This window comes from Pholcus phalangioides, unplaced genomic scaffold (assembly GCF_987345545.1).
Source record: "Pholcus phalangioides strain wild (caught in Gottingen) unplaced genomic scaffold, Ppha-v1.0 ptg000014l_1, whole genome shotgun sequence".
NCBI classification, from domain to species: domain Eukaryota; kingdom Metazoa; phylum Arthropoda; class Arachnida; order Araneae; family Pholcidae; genus Pholcus; species Pholcus phalangioides.
The window spans coordinates 11,686,656-11,706,010 of NW_028301607.1; the positions used below are offsets into that span (position 1 = coordinate 11,686,656).

Genomic DNA, 19,355 nt, shown 5'->3' on the forward strand with positions numbered 1-19,355 from the left:
TCACACTCACTCATATATGGTCATTCCCTCAACTATAGTCACACTCACTCATATATGGTCATTCACTCAACTATAGTCACACTCACTCATATATGGTCATTCACTCAACTATAGTCACATCACTCATATATGATCATCCACTTAACTATAGTCACACTCACTCATATATGGTCATTCACTCAACTATAGTCACACTCACTCATATGGTTACTCGCCCACACACTTGATCACTCATATGGTCAATCCCTCACTCACACAGGAAGTGGATAGGATTTTAAGTAAGGATACTATTACTTAAAACCTCAAAATTTGTTTGAGGGGTCGTATACATGAGAAAAAATAAAGAAATTAACTTTTCATACAGTACCCGCGTGCTCTCTATAACTTCCAATTACCAAAATATAGATCCGTGCTCTGAACGTATGTTTTGACAATTTATCACTGTGTCGGCAAGTTTTCATTGGCTCAAGAGTTGCCATTTTTAGGGACCGTATACACGAATGGAATGAACTCAGTTATTTTATTTTTTTGATTCACAATAAATACCAATCGCAATTACATTTTTGACAATTCTTTAGATAGTTACAGAATTTTCACAACTTTGAACCAAGTTTATACGTTTCGCAATTTGTGAACCACACCCACCCCTCAATGGTTGACGATAGAGTCTTATATGTCACAGTTCATATTGCATTTAAAAATACGCATTTCTTTGGAAATGGCTTCTCATAGCCGCATTTACGGTTCATTAATTAGAAGTTTCAGCGCACACGGTTTGTATGAAAAGTTTAATTTTCTATTTCTCACATATACTACTCTTTTTGAAATTTGACACATTTTGAGTAACCACACGTCATTTGAAAACTTTTCGTAATTGAAAGTATGGTTCTAAACGCAAAGGCTGCGGATCCGCTGTGCAAACAATTTGGGATAGTCTGCATTGGCGTTAAAAAATAACCCATGGCGACAAAGATGGAGCCTATTCCGCAGTTCAGTCCTAATGAATGACCGAAATAGAAAAACAAAATGGCATGACACACACACATATTTATTAACGGCATATAATGGACCTAAATCACTAATGATTATGACAAACAAAAAAAGAGAAGACAAAATGAAAGTCGTGGATGCATTTCACATGCGAGAGGACCTGTAAGGATGGAGGTTTGGTATTTTGGCGTCGGCGATGATCTTCTCGATCTTCTCGTCGTACTCTTCTTGTAGGTCCTTCAGCTTCTGGAGCTCCTCGACCTCTTTGCGTTTCAGCTCCTTGACGAAGGATTCTTTTTGTTTTATCTGGTTCTGCAATTAGACCAATGGACACATGCTCAATACGATATCTAGCGTGTTTATTTATGAAAAATCCCTACCATTGCGTACTTTACTTGTAATAAAAAAACCCTAATACACAGCTTTATTTTTGAAAAATCCCTACTAGATCTTTACTTTTAATTAAGAAAAATCCCTACTAGATCTTTACTTTTAATTAAGAAAAATCCCTACTATTTTTACTTTTACTTATGGAAAATCCCCGCTACCTTGCTTTCATTCATGAAAAGTCCCTCATATTTTACTTTCATTTATAAAAAAACCTTAATATTTTTACTTTTATTATGAAAAGCCTACTTCCTTTTACTTCAATTACTATACTTTTACTTCTATCTATAAAACTCCTAATACAGTCGAATCCCGTTATAACGAACTTCGAGAGACCGAAGAAATCACTTCGTGATAATGAAATTTCGTTATAAAAGAATTACTGGATTTTGCATTATTCTTATGTGAACTTATTTAGGAGATTAGAAAAAGTGTTCGTTAAAACGAAATTTTTTTGCTATAATGGTATTCATGAAAACGGGATTCGACTGTATTTTACTTTCATTTTTGAAAAATCACAACTATTTTATTTTCAGTTAGGGGTCATTAAAGTATTACGTCAGCATCGGGGGGGGGGGAGGGGTTTCGGATTTGCTGACTTTCGATGACAAGGTCTTACGTCATCAACGACTACTCCTTTTTGAAGATATGAAACATTCTAAGCTGCTGACGAAATTTTGCTGACGGGAAGAGGGGATCAGTGTTTTGCTGACTTTTGCTGACAAGGGGAAGGGGGGGGGGTTCAAAAATGGCTGAAAATCTGCTTACGTGCTACTTGAATGGCCCCTTACGAAAGAAATCATAATATTGTACTTTCATTTATGAGAAATCCTATTTGGCTTTTGTTAATAATAAATTCCTCTTATTTTACTTCATTTATGAAAAGTCCCTCTTATTTTACTTTTAGGAAAAATCCCTACTGTGTTTACAAAAAAAATCCCTTTTATTTTTTAATTTCCGTACAATTTTGGTTTGGAAGCGAGAAAAAAGTCTCCCTAATTCTCATTCTTCAAGGTTCGCAGCTATGAAATGCACAGACGTGGGGGAAAAACATGGCGTATGCAAACGTGAGGTATACCATCAGCTCGTGCCCACTCCTGAGCCTCTCTTCCTTGGCGAGTTGCTTTTCTTCATCGAGATGCTTCCTGTCGAACTCGACCTGCTTCTTGATCTCTTCGTCGTACTGTATCTTCCTCTCTTCGACGAGTCGGCACATTTCCCCTGAAATGTCATTTCATTCGAGTTTTAGTGACTCGTACATGAATAATAATATCAAAAGTTGTTGTTTTGTATCTTAGACGCATTCACTCTAGTCATCCCCAACTTGATCACCCCCCCCCCTTCCCGATGGCAATTTATTGGTTGGATACGGAAGAGGTTGCCGTCTGGTGAATTGGGAAAAGCTTCGGTGATCATACGGTAAAGCAGGCACTGAACTTTTTCGGTGCATGGCAGTTTTTGTGAGCAAAAAGTGACACTTTCAAAAGTCGGAAATGAGTCTACTACTACTTTACCGTACATGAACCTCACAAACATTCCTTCGAGGGATTTCTAACGAATTGGTGCACGCCACGAATGCATCTCTAACTTAATGTCCGTTTCTGAAAAAATGCACGATACAGTATGTGTTCGAAAGTAGTGCCATCTGTTTTCCGAATTCGGAAGTAACGATTCAACATGGTTATTTTGCCTGTTGTGGATAGGCTTTTTCAAGAGAAGGCAGGCTTTCGCAGACGGAGTGTGTATCCATAATTTTCGGGATGTTATGCCGTGTTCGAGGCTTTTCATCAGCCACATCCATTACTGTGGTGGACATCGAGTAGGAAGAGGCAATTTCTTAGAAAACCCATGATCTACCGCCGCCTCGCCTGAAGAGCCGGCAGAATATCTTATTCACATTTGAAGACTCCGATCCCCATCTACCCAATCAAAAATCTGCCACGTCATACCAACACCGATACGTCACAATGGCGATACAGATTCGGCCGCCTCTTCAGCCAAAGCGCCAGTAGAACATTGTCTTCCGAGGAGGTCGTTTGGTCTTTCTTACAAATTTCTCTATCGTGGTATAGAGGGCGTGTTAGTGTATGTTGAGTGGACACAAGCTGGTTATTTACATGATAAGAAAATGAATGTGACTCTCTCGATGGATTGTTCGAACTAAGGCACCTAGTAAATGAGTGAACTTACTACACTAATGAAAACACTAGAAAGTAGTAACTAGTAGTAAACTAGTAGCTCGTCGTCCTCCATCTTTGAAAAAAAACAAAAAACTCGTTTTGTCTGGTCGGTTGTCCACTGGAAGCGACTTCAACCGATAAATAAGTCTCATGCAATTGCCTGTATTCGCAAAACAAGAGCCCTCTGAACAGAAAGTAGGAGAACGTCGTCCACACTAGAAGCATCTTGAGTGAGTAACTTAAGTTGACTGCAGCAGACGATCGACCGATCCCGCTGAAATGGCATTTTGCGCGTCTTTCCGTCTTTTGCGCAGGTGCAGTGCGATTACTTTTTTTTCTCCACACCACTCGCGTCGTTTTTTTCTCCTTTGGTCTCTCTCTATCTCTCTCTTCCCCTCCCTCCTTTCCGCCTAAACATGGAAGCTGCAAGGTTTGATAATTGCCGTTCAGGGGTTGTGATGTTCAAGGCTTATCTGTGACTGTCCAGGGCAGTTTACCAAAGAATCTCTTCGAAAAACCTTCGCTGGGCCGCCGTTTCACTGCACCCCTGACAAAGACTGGCGGCGCACAGTTTGAAAAACCCTCCCAGAGAAGGAATTTGTACGAGATGCATCGTATGGTTAAGTAGTTGTAGCAGATGCCTCATGCTATGGACTTGATAAATACAGGTCCTCTGGATATATTTCTAAAAAATATCCATGGCGGCCGCGTTTCTAGCTGCGTGTTGTCGCTTCCAGTGGACGACCAGCCTAATGGTATTATTATTGTAGTAATACACATGGGCAGTTCCAAATCATTTGCGTGACCCGTGACATATTGCCAGATCACTCAAGTGGTACGCGGCACATTTCCCGATTACTCAAGTGAACCGCGTTGCAGTTCTAGATCGTAAATGTGGCCCGCGACACATTGCCAGAATTCATTTAATCGATCCGCACGTATTAATAGATCACTGCGGCACAATTACAGAACACTTGAGGGATCCGCGGCACATTTATCGATCACTTAAGTGATCACACGTCCCAGTTTCAGATTCATGTGTTCCGCAGCATATTTACAGTTCATGCGGCACAGTTCTGGAACACTTGAGTGACCTGCGGCACATTTACAGATCACTAAAATAACGGCGTTGTTCCGGACCACTGAATCAAGTGGACCACGACATACTCTCAAATCAGTAAAGTGGTCCGCCCTCTCCTAAAGGTACAACACCCTTGGTTTGAACTAAGGCACCCCCCCCCCCCGCCCTTGAAAGTGGACTCATCCATCATTGAAGAAAAAACTGGTTTTGCCACTCCATGTGACGTCCAAGAGACTGGTCGTCCACTGGAAGCTACTAAGAGCGATAACAAGTCACGTTTATGCGTGAGACTCACAAGTGGTTTGCGCATACACGCGACTTGTTTTCGCTCGCAGTAGCTTGCATTGGACGACTGGCCTTACCGTTGGGAACAGTTATTGGCTACAGCTATGACACTGACGTCACACTTCGCTGTATATTACGAATGTCATGAATAACGTTGTTCATCGGCTAATGCCGTTGCTTACTTTTGTTGCGTATCTGTTCGTGCAGCTGCCTGATGTTCTTCCTGTTGAGAACGTCTCTCCTCTTCCTCTCGGCTTCCCATTCTTTCTCGCGTTTCTCCCACATCCTGTTGGTTTCCTGCTCCTGCAACCGGTCTACGGCCTTCTCGAAGTCCAATTCGCTTTGGACCTGAGACGCGAGGTATGCCAGGTATTCGTCTTGCTCCTTCTTCAGGGCTTTCTAAAGGGAAATAAGGGGGGGGGGGAAAGATGCTTTTTTGTACACGTTAAGAGGAAGATTGGCTTCTTCTGGCGATTTCATGAGAACTTAACACTGTAAAAGGAGACCATTTGACAGAGATTATTGTAAGGGTTGTTCAAATGAGACATTTACCAGTGTAAAGAAACCCACAATTTAAGAAGATTTTTATAGAAAAGAAAATGAAGTACACATCACACACACACACACACACACAGTGACAGCGTGTTGTTGACAATTCCAGAGAATCTACCAGTGCTACTACGTAACTATACATGCACCTTGTAAACATTTCCTCGGGGAATTAAGTGTGAGGCAGGGTCGTGTCCAGAGTGCCGTCTTAACGCATTGGCGCATCCGGACAGGGCCTTTGGACCCCAGGTGCAGAGGGGCCCAATTATAATGAGATCTGATTGAAATTTTCGAGATTTTTCGAGAGTAAGCATGCAAATTGGTAAGCAGGAATTTCTAGGGATGGGGGCCTCAGAAAAATCAGTTTGCCCGGGGGACGGGAGGCTGTTAAGAAAGCTCAGGTCCTGTCTCCAGTGGTGCATATGGTAGTGAACTTGCCTGGTTTGCAAGAAGTGTTCTGTCCGTTTCCCGGTGGATACCAGATGCCTATTTTTTCCGAGTTCGTCTCGGTACAATATCTAGAAAAGCTCTAATTCCCTGATTCATTTGCGGAATTTATAAGGAATTGGTACGTGGCAGAACGTGTGCTCTGAGTGTATGTGTGCCTTAAGGTATTTAGTTGTCAGAATTATGCGTGTTTCGTGTTCCAGTGCTGCCGTCATATTTTGAAGTGAAAAGGGCAGATGTTCGAATTTTTTTGTCATTCAAGAATAGTGTTGGAGGACTCTGCTTCTGCTCTCCCCGCAGAGATTTTTTTTTTTTTCAAATTAGAGACAGGATCACTTTTGCGCTTCGAAGTTGAGAAACTGCAGAAAACCAACTTTAACCGATCGCCAACGAAGCTCGAACCTGTACTCTCACGATGAGAGTCCAACACGATGCACAACGCATATAATGTATCTCAAAATAAGTGGTTTGCTGACTCATATTTTTTCCGCTATGGTGGTCGAGTGGTCATAGCGACGTACACGGTGGTGTATTTACAGGCGGGATATAGCCCAGGGCGGCAAAATTTGAGGAATGAGGGCTGAAGAAAATCAGTAGAATGGGAGACGGGTGAGAAAACTTATATTGCTCACGAAAAATCCGCCTCTGCCGAGAGAATTAGTGACTAAGTGAGTGAGTCACCAAACCTAGAGAGAGTTTGCAAGCACGTGAGTGACCGAAACAGTGCGAAGCATGAGAGTGACAAAAAGAGTGATGTAGGGAATGTGTCAAGCATGTGAATCAACAAAAGAATGACCAAGAAAGCGAGGAACCAGGTCAGTGAGCGAACAGAGGAGTGACCCAAAGCATGTGCAAGCATCTGAGTGGCCAAAACAGTGTGCAAGAATGTGAATGACCAAAAGAGTGATTTTGAGAGTACCTGAGCATTATGGGAATGATCAAAAGAGTACGCAAGCATATGTGACGAAAAGTGACTTAGAGACATTGGAGTAATTACAAGGTTGGAGGCTGGGTGGGCACAGGGAGGAGAATTCGGGGAATGAATGGTCAACAAAATTAGACGAAAATAATCGCATCAATTAAACGAGAAGGGCGGTAAACTTTGTGCAGCCCACAGGCGGAAAAACCATATAAATCCGCCTCTAATTGCACACATACCTTCTTGTCCAGCAACTTCTGCGCCTCACTGTCATCGTTCAGGATCTTATCCAAGAAGTACAAGTCCAGCATCAAGTCTTCCTGGACCTCCCTGGCTCTTCTCTTCAGCTTGCTCTTCAGGCATTTGTCCAGGTCTTTCTTTTGCCTCTCTTGCTTCATTCTCTTCTCTGCCAGCTCCCATTCTTTCTCAAGCTCAAACAGACGTTGCTGTTCTTTCTTTGGTCCAGACGAAAAGGGGGAAAAAAGTCAATCAGCCAATCAAAGAGCAGGAATTGAATACAAATTAATAAGTTAAGGGGTATTTTTGCCAATTTAACTGTCCAAAAAGTGAGAACTACTTTTTAATCTTCAGAGCAGGTGCGGATACAGAAGAAGGAGACCATCCCCTTCCGCAGATCCGGGTAGTACGAGAAACATTGGTCTGTTCCATACAATACAGGACGATACTACGAAATCTAAACACTTAGTTGCCCCCCCCCCCCGACCCACCCCCATCGCCTCGGATCCGCGCCTCAAACAGCGCTTATCAGAAAGTAGGAACGGTACGTAAAATGTCTCAGCCAGGGGGTTCTTGACCTTTGACCCAAAATCAACGACAAAATCAGCTTAACGACCCACGGGACTGTTTGCTTTTCAAAATTAATGAAACCAATGACGCAAAAAGCGCTTTTTATCACAGGACTGTGAGTGGATTCGTACTGTGAGTGGACTCATCTAGGAAGTTTCTGCGAATCAAGTTTGGGTCATGGCTCACAGTTCAAGAATCACTGGCAGTTAGAGGATTAGAACGCTCATTTAGGAAGCCCCTGCCAATAAATTGCAACTGGATTCATACGATCGTCTAGGAAATCTTTCCGAATCAAGTTTGGAATGTTTGGACCGTGTGACCCATACCTCAAGAATCCCTGGCTGTAAGTGGATTTGTACGATTTGTCTAGGAAGCCCTTACGAATCAAGTTCGGGTCATAACTCACAGGATGTAAAACCATGGTCCAGTGGTTCTCAAACTTCTGTCACGCGTGACTCTTCCCCAATTCATCATTCATCTGCTACTCCCCACGATAGTTTGGTAGGTACTTTAACTGACAAAATGTCACGTTTTACTTTCATCCTCGTCTTGAGAATGGTGGGGGACTTTGAACGAGGGCATATCGGGAAGGTTCCGTCTATCGCTGGTCACGCCAGGTACGATTGATGAAGAACATTTCTTAGACAATTCCTGAAACCGACCATACGGACCTGACGGTAGAACATCCCATATCACTGCACCACACGCTTCTAAGACTACAGTCAACAACAAAGCTATATTGCAATCTATCTATATATATATATCCAATCCATATCGCTATATTGCAGTTTGCTGCCATTAATGAGTTGGGTTGTAAATGAAGGCGCCATCCATCGGTGGTCACCTCAAGCTCGTTAGGGAAATATTTTATCTATATCCTCCCTCAGGTTTGAACCTGGCATCGTGACGACAACCTTCACGGTAGTAGACATCTTATCACTACGCCACTTGGCCGCTACGCTTCTAAGACTGTAATTTGCTTAAGGAAGACGAGTTGGTACATCACCAGTGACATTAGACAATGCTAATCAGATAGGTGATGAGTTACTTACCACCAATTGAGCTTCGTCTTCTTGGGACTTCAGACTACCGGACTTGGAAGAGCGATCGTGCTGGAATTGCTCGAAGAGGCTCTTGCTGAACTGGACGTTCTTCTCCTTCCTCAAGCGATCCTGTTCGAATTCCCTTCTCTCCTTGGCTTCCGCGTCCAGCCTCCAGGCTTCGGCGTACATCTTATCTTCGTCCAGCTTTTGCTGGGTGAATATGGTTCTTTCTTCGTTCAGGTTCTTGCCTTCTTCCGCGACGATCTTGCAGATTTTCTCGCTTATCAGTGCACGCAGCTCGGGACAGTTGTTCCTGTAAACCAGGGGGGGGGGGGGACAAGGGTCAAATTTCACTCAAGAGTCACTTCATTGGTATAGAAACGGGGTCAAGAGTCACTTCATTAGTATAGAAACGGGGTCAAAAGTCACTTCATTGGTATAGAAACGGGGTCAAGAGTCACTTCATTGGTATAGAAACGGGGTCAAGAGTCACTTCATTAGTATAGAAACGGGGTCAAAAGTCACTTCATTGGTATAGAAACGGGGTCAAGAGTCACTTCATTGGTATAGAAACGGGGTCAAGAGTCACTTCATTAGTATAGAAACGGGGTCAAGAGTCACTTCATTGGTATAGAAACGGGGTCAAGAGTCACTTCATTAGTATAGAAACGGGGTCAAAAGTCACTTCATTGGTATAGAAACGGGGTCAAGAGTCACTTCATTGGTATAGAAACGGGGTCAAGAGTCACTTCATTGGTATAGAAACGGGGTCAAGAGTCACTTCATTAGTATAGAAACGGGGTCAAAAGTCACTTCATTGGTATAGAAACGGGGTCAAGAGTCACTTCATTGGTATAGAAACGGGGTCAAGAGTCACTTCATTAGTATAGAAACGGGGTCAAGAGTCACTTCATTGGTATAGAAATGTATCGCGAGCCTCTTTTGTGATATGGGTCAGCGCCGCTAGTCGCATAACTATTTCAGACAAGGTCATTCATTGTTTGGAGTTTTCAAAACGTTTTTGCATTTTTGATAATAGAAATTTCGGTTTTTCAAATTTTAAAATCTTTTTGCAAAAGTTTTGAACTTCATAAGCAACGAGAATTCCCCTCATTCAAATTTTTTCTGCTAAGGTGATGCAGGGGTGGATTTACTGGGTTTGTTCAAAAAGAATCCGACCATAATTTTTCATGTGCGAACCAATGAAGCTAGGGAAGCGTGGTTGGGTGCAAATATGTGCGCGATCCTATTGCGCGTGCTTGAAGTTTTTCCTACTCGCAGAAGCTTGCGATTGCCGCAAACTGCCGATGAGAAAGGAAGTATAAGTGAACGCCACGTGTGTTCCGTTTTTGTTTTTGACAAAATGGCAGAAAAAAACCTGCATTAATCGTTATGGAGCTGCAAATTGCGACGCAGAACCTCTTGGAAGTACTGCTTGGTGACAGTTGTGCCATGCGGTGCGTACTCGTGATGAATCATCCTGCTGGAGTCATAGAAAACGGTGAGCATGACTTTGACATCACATCTCCTGAACGCTAAACCGTCAGTCAAAGTAGAATGAACGGATCTAATGGCCCGCTTCGTCTGCAAGTTCTTGATCTTGAATCGTTGATTCTTCATTACCACGGTCCTCATTGGTCAATAACGATCTCATTTCTGGATGTTGAAGGGCCTGCCAGAACGTGCTCGAGTCTCCATCGATGCGCGGCCAACTTGGATACAATGTATGCAGACGATAAGGGCCGTTTACACGGCTTTAGTTGGTAAGTGAATACGAACAGATCTATTTTTTCCGGTTAAGTAGACCTATGCGCATGCGCCAGTGGGCGTGATCTGCCGCTCTCTTGGAGGGGTCTTTTTGCTCTCTCACGGAGGGGTTTATTTTGATCTCAAGCGTGAACCTGTTCATACTCCGTCGTCTCCTGAAGTTTCGCTAGAATTCCGTGGAAATATTGGATGGTGAGGTGGCCAGAGGACACAACCTTCAAGAGTTTGTTGAAAAATATCTTCGCCATGAATGTTTGTTGAACTATTGAAATGAAAATTACCTTAACAAACAAGCTAAAAATTATTCGATGTTGGAAAAAGCTATGGAATATTCTGTCGACGTGATTTCATGAGTTGAAAAAATTTGAAGATTCAAAAATATATATCAGGTGGGGAGGATTTATATATTTAAAAAAAAGCACCTCTCTGAATGCCAGATAAATAAAAAATTATTACTATTATTCTCCCGCGCGTTGCGTCTCTCTCTCTCTCTCTCCGTGGATTTGAGTAGACTGAAGCGCGCATGCGCTAACTCCTGCTTACCTCCGTAAAAATTATCCAATGAGCGTCTACTTACCACTTATCGTGTGGACACTTTCAAGAAGAATCGGTAAGTTAAAATTAAGTTACCAACTAAAGCACTTGTCTCGTGTAAACGGGCCTGTAGTCATAACCCGTGCGAGACATAGCTTCGGCGCTCCGATGGTGAAATGGTAGTGCAGTCACCGTGGGCGTTAATCTAGGGGTGGCGGCGGGGGCTGTGTACGGTTTAAAAGAAAGTTACGGCTCTGGTCTGTCTACACCGCCGTTTAAAAACGTTTTTTTGACTCGTGGAGTCATTATAAGCCTACAATTTCTATGACAGAGCCGTACAGGTCCTTTTTTCATTTATTCACAAAATTACTCATTTATTCTATTGTCCTGAGCGGCCGCGGATCCCTTATGGGATGTGCTTACGTGGTTCTAAGGGTTCCGTGGAGCACATATTGAGAGACCCTCAATCTACACCAATTTTGTAAAAGATAAAAAAGGGCCGTTTGATGGTCACCTGAACTGTTGCTCTTTCTTGGCTTCGGCAAGCTTCCTGCGTTCAAACTCTTTCTTGGTCATGATCTCCTGGTAGCGCTCGAGCATGTCTTGCCTGGTTTTGACAGCCGGTTCCTCCAGGGCTTTCACTTCACCCTCGAACTTGTCCGACTCCTTTTCCAGGATGTCTTTCAATCTAATATGTATAATAGGAAAAGTTACCTTGATATTTGCAGAAATAATGATCTGTGCAGTCTGAGAACTCCAGTGCTGCCTTAATGCTTGGTCTAGGGAATCGGTTCTCAACCTTTTTGACTAGCGGAGCCCTTTCTGGTATATAATTTCTGTGGAGGAGCCCCTATTTTTCATTCATTCATCAAACTGATTTAATATTATTATTCAAAAATACTTATAATTATTTTTTCCGAATTTACTGCTTTTTGTATTTTTCTCGAGCTGGGGCTCCGCGGAGCACCGGTTGAGAACCGCTGGTCTAGGGAAACCCAAGTGTACAGAGTTACTAGATGAACTCATTCATGAGAACATGTTCTAATTTCTGATTTAATAATTTAGGCGTTCTCCTACGTTTTTTAGATTTCATCCTTTTGTTCTCATTTTGAAGTTTCCCGAATTGTTTTTTCTGTTTTTATTCGGATCTCAAGTGTGTAGGGTACTGACACACTCATTTTTATGAGGAAACATGTCCCCATTTTTGATTTCAAGTGCCTCCAAGCATTTTGGTATACCAAAGAAGTGTCCACAAGCGTTTGAAATCTAATTTTAGGTGTCCTTGTGCTTTTTTTCCCCTCAGATTTCACGCTTTTGTCCTCATATTTTCCGGTTTCCCGAATTATTTTTTTTTCCGGATCCCAAGCGTGGGATTAACTCACCCACTCATTTATGAGACATGTCCCCATTTCTGATATTATTTTAAGTGTCGCCATACAATTCAAGATTTCATTTAAGCGTCTCCGTACGATTTGATGTTAAGTGAACTTACGAACGTGATTTAAGAATTCATTTTAAGCGTTCCTCATGTAATCTAAGATTGGGGTGGCCAACAGCTGGCCGCATACGGCTCGTGAAGTGATTTTGTGCGGCCCGCGACAACATAAAAGTACCGTGAAAAAAAAATTAAATTTGTGATCATTTGAACTATCGGTTCCAACAGTAGAGTTCTTGGTTAAAAAACTGCTTATTTCTAGTGACGAAATTAATTTCATAACTATCTAATTCAATTAGGTAGAGGAGCGGCGTAGATACCGAAATTGCACCACTAACGCCACCCTGATCCAAGACTAATAAACGCCACCAAATGGGTTTAACATCACTATGATGAAAAACAAAATTATACAAATAACATACATTCAATCAATATCGCATGTTAAATTTATTATTCTAAATTAATTAAATATTACTTTAATTTAAAATCATTGAATTAATAAACTGAAAAAAAACAAGAATGTCTGCTTACATTCTATTACTAAAGTATTTTAAAATTATTGCAAAAGATGGCGCTACTAAACTTAAAAAACCGGTCATTAATTATTCACAACAAAAACAAAGTTGCACCGGGGGGAATAAAACAAACAACGATACGCGGTTCTCTTTGCTGAATAATGTTTTTCATCCGTCGAGGTTAGTTTTATTGTTTTGCGACTTCTGCCTAGAGCATGGCGAATTTTTTTTTTTTCTGGCCCTTTTCAGTTGCACCTATTGGCATTTCTGATAACTTCCATAGCCTTTAAGCTATGCCCTCAGAAGGTTTTTTTCTCTTTCGGGAGAGTTGCTTTTTTTATTTTTCCAGAGGCAATTCGCCACAGGAATGAGCAGTGAGTGATGTTTGCACATCCTATTTTGTTTTATTTCTGAATGGATGATGTAACCTCCCCTCCCTCTCTTCCCACTCCAGTTTACTGGATTAGCTGTTGGTGAGCAAACAACGGTATTCCCGAAATAGATGTTACGCGGTTTTCTTCCCCCAGATTTCTCCCTTTTTCGGACTGTTTTTTTACATTTTCCTAAGGCAAGCTGAGCCATCGTTAGAATAGCATCTGCCCTGCTTGGAGGCAACTTGTATTCTGGGAATTTTGAGGGTGATTTGTCAAAGGGTCTAAACGAGGGCCGAACTTATCGTACGCGGGGTCCGGTGCGAAAATAATTTCGGGGCTCCTTTATTCCGATTGTGTATATGCTGTGGGAGAGAGAGGAATCGGACATCCAAAGATTCATGAATTATCACAGAGTATAGAGGAATGATGAAAAATACCTACTTACCAATGAAAGCAGAGAATTAATGAAAGAGAAAGGAAATCTTAGAATCAATGAAAAATATAACCCAGAAATGAGATGAAAATTCAGAATTAGTGAGAGAAAAGATCACGGAATTGATGGCAGTTCAGAATTAATGAGAGAAAGAAATTCCAGAGTGTATGAAAATGGAAGAAATGGTATTCATGGGAGAAATAAGTCCAGAATCTATGAAAATCCAGAATTAATGACAGAGGAAAAAATCACAGAATTGATGAAAATTCAGAATTAGTGAGAGAAGCAATTCCAGTATTGATCGAAATTCAGAAATAATTCCAGAATTCCGTGAAAGAAATAACTCCAGAATCTAATCAGTTAAAGATATCGGACACCTTACGTTTCACTTCGGCAAAAAATGTATTTGATAGCACATCGTATTTTTTCACTTTTATTAATGTTCTTCTGTTAAATGCGGGAACCCCCTCGAACCGCGGAACCGTCGCACACCCCTAAGGGCGGCTTTGGTCTAAACGGGGGGGGGGGGAACACAAAAATCTCATATCAATGAAGAGATGTTTGCTTCAGAGTGGGGAAAAAAATTCTCCCCCAGCAAAGAAAAGAATAATTCCGGAATCCGAAGATGTAGACAAATGGGCGAATTTTCCGAACGCGTGTGGTGACAATACAGTATTTTAATTATATTATTTTAGCATTTCTGCCGTCCTATTATTCGTAAGGAGGCGAATGAAATATAGATGGCAGCACCACCTTCGATGTGATCTGTACCAGGGGAAAGAAAAAGCAGCCATTGAAGGGGAAAAACATTGAAATTTTTTAATTCATGTGTACGCTTTTTGTTTTTTTTAAAAATTCGAATGACCACTGAATTGAGAGTGATCATGAACCCCATATAGGGGGTAAGGATGACAGGGCTCCGTCCGGAGGTCTAAGGACTAATTTTACTATTGTGAGGTTTTCTTTTTTCAGAAAAAAATCCAGAAATCTCGCGCGTTTACCGGTGAGTGGGGGTTTAGCGGGCTATATAGCCCAGGGCAGCCCATTTCGGAGGGACGGCAGATGCAAGGAATGAAAAGTAAAAAAAAATTAATAGGATGAGCGAAGGGCACGAAAATGTATATTGCCCTCCATAAATAATCATTTTTTCTGGAAGAGCGATGGAATTGCCCAAGTTACCAAACGAGTTATTTAGAGGAGTCGTTTCTCAACCTGGGGCTATATGGCCCCCTTGCGGTCCTGAGATACTCCGAGGGGGCCATGGGTCATCAAGTGGAGGGGAATGAGCCATGACGGGCTGCTTAGCTTTAAAAAAAATCAGATAAAGAAATTGAGCTTCGAGTGAAGTACGGTGAGGAAAAAAGAGTGACTGCTTTCAAGTGAAGCAGAACTGCTCATAGAGTAACGGTCGTCTTAACACATGCTCCCACTCATTCACAACCCGTAGCTTTGTTGAGTGCGTAGGAGGGGCCCCACTGTAATGAGATTTGATACCATATTTTTTCTAGAATAAGTTTGTAAATTTGTACACAAGTATTCCCAGGAAAGTAGGGACCAATGATACTACTGAAACGGCCCTGCATATAAGCAGGGCCATCTTAAAACAGACCAATATTGGTATGGCCCTGATATCAGGGGGGGGGGAGAGGGGGTTCTACTGTTAAGCTGTGGTACCATGATTTGCGAAAATAAGTAAATACTTAAGCTGTTCTTCGTTAATATCAATTTTATCAAAAAATCATTCAATAAGAAGGGTCTCGCTCTTTTATGTGGAGGGGGGCCCTGGCTAAGACAAGAGGGTCACAAGAAAAAAAATATGGTCCATAGGGGCCATAGGCAGGAAAAGATTAAGAAACACTGATCTAGAGCAATGTTTCTCTACTGCCGTGCCCTAGTACGAGTCAGAGTTGTGAGTGATTTGACGTTTAATTTCCCCATTTGCTTCCCGTTATTTGTTTGTGTGAAAAGGCCTTCAACTTAACAAAAATTCTCTTGATCAGTGGTTCTCAAACCTTTCGAAGTCCGCGGCCCGGATGATTTTCCGGCCGCGGACTTCGAAAGGTTTGAGAACCACTGATCAAGAGAGTGTGTAAGCATGAGTGGAAAAAAGAGTGTGCAGGCCGTGTGTGAACAAAAGAGTGTGCAATCTGTGTGTGAACAAAAGAGTGTGCAATCTGTGTGTGAACAAAAGAGTGTGCAGGCCGTGTGTGAACAAAAGAGTGTGCAATCTGTGTGTGAACAAAAGAGTGTGCAATCTGTGTGTGAACAAAAGAGTGTGCAATCTGTGTGTGAACAAAAGAGTGACATAGAGAGTGTGCAAGGATGTGAATGATCAAAAGAGTGACAGAAATCGACTAACCTCAAGTGTAAGTCGGTGTGCGATCAAAAGTAACCTACGGAATGTATGAGCATAGAACTGACCAAAAGAGTGATCTAGAGTGTGTGTGAGCATAGAAAGTGACCAAAATCCTACGCAAGGTAACTAAAAGAGAGTGATTTATACACCGGCTTATTATTAAGGGTGGGGGGGGGGGAGGTTAAGCGTATTAGCACAGGGCGGTGAGTTGGAGGATTGAGCGGTCAAGAAACCAAGACTAGAATGGGAGGAGAGCGACAGAACCATAAATCCGCCTGTGTCTGCGGGACCGCTAAGTTCTTGGCCTAGGAGTCCTGTTCCAGGATGTGGAGCATCCCCCCGAAATATCAGAAAATGACTGGTGCCTAAAAAAACAACATGGTTAAGCATATTATTCCATCACACGTCCCCCCTCCCCAAAAACCAATTTCTGGCCACTGCCCTAATGTACGTACATACACATATGGAAATGGATGCTGTTTGAAATGAGTTTCCACCTGAGCTTGCGGTCCCTGAGCTTGGACGAATTGTCCTCCATGATCTTGTCCATCTCGAACTTGACTCTCTCGTGGAGACATCTCTTGTCGGCCTCGCACTCCCACTTGCTACGGAACAGGTCCTTGTTGTGTTCGTGAACGTACCCCACGAAAGCGTCGTGCATTTTCTGCTTGACGTAGTGCATCGTCAGGTCCGTGAAGGCTTTGCTGGCTTTCGAGTCCTTGTTCTCCTTCTCCGCCCTCTTTTGCTAAACGAGGAAGATAATGAACACTTTTTTCGAAGTTCGAAATTGATTTTGGTGACGATTGGCGTAAACAAACAAAAGGGAAAAACTGTACTGCACTTACCCTCCTGAGGAGGTACGGCATATATCCCGTGGCATCGATGGTCTTGGGATTCGTTAAATTGGGATTGTAATGATGAGTCATCTCGTAGTCTTCAAGCTTGACAGAGAGAGCGAGAGAGAGGACAAGCAATTTCAGAAATCCAAATTTAAAGAAAAAAAAAATTAGAAATCCCAGTAAAATTTAGAAATTGCATGGAATTTTCAATTCATGGACTTCAGCGAATCTATTTCCAAAATATTTTAACATAAAATAGGACATTAAGTTTCAAAATTTTAGAAATCTGAAGCAATTTCTTCATTAGTGAACCTGGGGGGGGGGGGGTGCCACTGAATTAGGGTACCTGGCTACTAGTAACAAGAACCAGAGGCGTATATCTCCACCCCAATTCAGCAGAGTAGAAATCACAGCTAATATCAAGCTCCGATGTAAGCGCAGATTCACGGAGTGGGGATGATTAGGGAGATCAAAGGTAACTTGGTTACCATACGTTCTATATTTTACTGGATATAACCATTACTTTTTGTTCGTTCCCCCCCCCCCCCATCACTTTTTTTTTCTGGAGTGACTCCTGCTCCGATGGTGCATTTATTGTACGATATGGCTGAGCCATCTTTGCCCCCCTTGCAGTTTGCCAAATAGCTTTATTCATTTCGAAACACATCCATGCATCCTCGCTATACTCTGAAAACCCTAGACTCCAAAGATTTTTGATATTGGATGTTTTTAGTCACCACCACCTATCGTTTGGCCTGTAGAGCCTCAATATATATTCTTATATGTATTATTATTATTACTTTACTTTGTACATTGGCTCTCTCTTAACAAGCACGCTCTGGTCACGTGAAAGAATCTCAGTACATTCTGTACTGAAACACGAGATGATCACGTGACCGGATGCCCCTTCGGAGGGTCCGAAGGGCCATGTGTGTGAGAACATCAGTTCAGCTCCAGCTCTCACACGAGATGCACCAACGTCGTCTTTCTCTCTCTTAATATATGTACTATGTAAATAATATCTTCTATATAGCATCATAATTAAAGATAATGTATCTACAATTACGTCCCATTCATATGGAGTCAGATGCAACTACGCTACCGTCACCACTTAACATTTAGCATTTCAGCATTGGTGACCGCAGACGTTTGAACGCAAATAATGATGCCTTCTGAATATTCTTCAAAAGACGCCATTACGGTGAGAGCAGCAGCAGAGGATTTTTCTCCCAGCAACAGTGGACCACGGAGCATCCTCCCTCGTAAGGTCACTTCCGCTTGACCTCTTGGCTCTCTTCTCTCTCAAGCAACAGGATGATCGCAGCAGAAGGGGACAATACCGTTCCCCAAGTTTCCAGTGTCACTCTCCGCCTTCCCCCATTTTGGAAGACAAACGTTTCTCTCTGGGTGAAGCAATGCGAGCAAGCTTTCCTCCTCAGCCGCATTACAAGTGATGATACCAAATTCGCCGCTCTCGTCGCTAATATCGACTCAGAAACACTACATGCGGTTGCCGATATTGTCGTCAATCCTCCTGAGACCGGGAAATTCCAGGCTCTTTCGGACCGGCTGATACAGGAGTTTGAAGAAACTGAATCTGCTAAAATCAAGAAGTTGCTCACAGAAATTCAACTCGGAGATGATAAACCATCACAGCTGCTACGAAAAATGCGCCAACTCTCGGGATCTCGACTAACCGATGATTTCTTAAAGACATTGTGGCTGCAACGTCTTCCCACTCAAATCCAAACTGTCCTCTCAATATCGAGTGATGGACTGGATAAACTCGCGGAACTGGCTGACAAAATCGCGGAAATAAGCCAAAATACATCCGTTTGTGCTGTTTCTCCACCGCCGGATCAAGATGACTTGCGTGCACAAATCGCAATGCTCACCAGAAAATTGGATGAACTTTCCTCTCAACAACGTGGACGTTCACCCCATCGCGGACGAAACAACTTCTTCAACAGGAGTTCCAGTTCCAGAAACAGGAAAAATTCCTCCGGAATGTGCTACTACCATCATCGCTTCGGTAAAAATGCTCGGCGCTGCACTACACCGTGCAACTTCAGCGCACCAAAAAACGAAGGAGCTCCGTCATAGCTGGCATGGCGAACATGAGCTCAGAGACCAGCAGGTTGTTCATCCACGATCGTAAAACGGGAATAAAATATCTCGTTGACACGGGCAGTGAAATTAGTGTCGTTCCGCCGTCAGCGATTGCTTCCACCACAATTGTTGGGTATCCCGTTATGGTGCTCCATCAGTTATAACAACTGATCAAGGTCGACAATTTGAGTCCCACCTTTTCCGCTCTCTCCTACAACTTCTAGGCACCGAACGAGCTAGAACTACCGCTTTCCATCCTCAAGCGAATGGTTTGATTGAGGAATTTCATCGACCACTAAAAACGG

At 42.5% G+C, this 19,355-nt stretch overlaps 2 protein-coding genes across 2 annotated transcripts; one reads left to right on the forward strand and one right to left on the reverse strand.

Moving 5' to 3' along the window:
• Positions 1 to 1,134: 1,134 nt before the first annotated feature.
• LOC149078156 (cilia- and flagella-associated protein 53-like) lies at positions 1,135 to 17,028 on the reverse strand. The gene is made up of 8 exons (XM_089242104.1): positions 16,948 to 17,028; positions 16,600 to 16,847; positions 11,504 to 11,677; positions 8,694 to 9,001; positions 7,078 to 7,289; positions 5,106 to 5,322; positions 2,456 to 2,598; positions 1,135 to 1,302 (listed from the first exon to the last, which is right to left on the reverse strand). Exons 1-8 carry the CDS (start codon positions 17,026 to 17,028, stop codon positions 1,135 to 1,137), a joined length of 1,551 nt encoding a protein of 516 aa, XP_089098230.1.
• Positions 17,029 to 18,255: 1,227 nt separating this feature from the next.
• Positions 18,256 to 19,044, forward strand: LOC149078157 (uncharacterized). Its single transcript, XM_089242106.1, has one exon. The coding sequence runs from the start codon at positions 18,256 to 18,258 to the stop codon at positions 19,042 to 19,044; it is 789 nt and encodes a 262-aa protein (XP_089098232.1).
• The last annotated feature ends 311 nt before the right edge of the window (positions 19,045 to 19,355 follow it).

Bases quoted from the DNA above. Each gene is read 5' to 3' on its own strand.
- LOC149078156 (XM_089242104.1), bottom strand. From the start codon at position 17,028: ATGACTCATCATTACAATCCCAATTTAACGAATCCCAAGACCATCGAT. The intron at 9,002-11,503 runs GTGACCATCAAA...CCTGGTTTACAG, and splicing joins AAGAAAGAGCAACAGTTCAG to GAACAACTGTCCCGAGCTGC. The intron at 2,599-5,105 runs GTAAGCAACGGC...ATGACATTTCAG, and splicing joins CGAACAGATACGCAACAAAA to GGGAAATGTGCCGACTCGTC.
- LOC149078157 (XM_089242106.1), top strand. From the start codon at position 18,256: ATGATCGCAGCAGAAGGGGACAATACCGTTCCCCAAGTTTCCAGTGTC.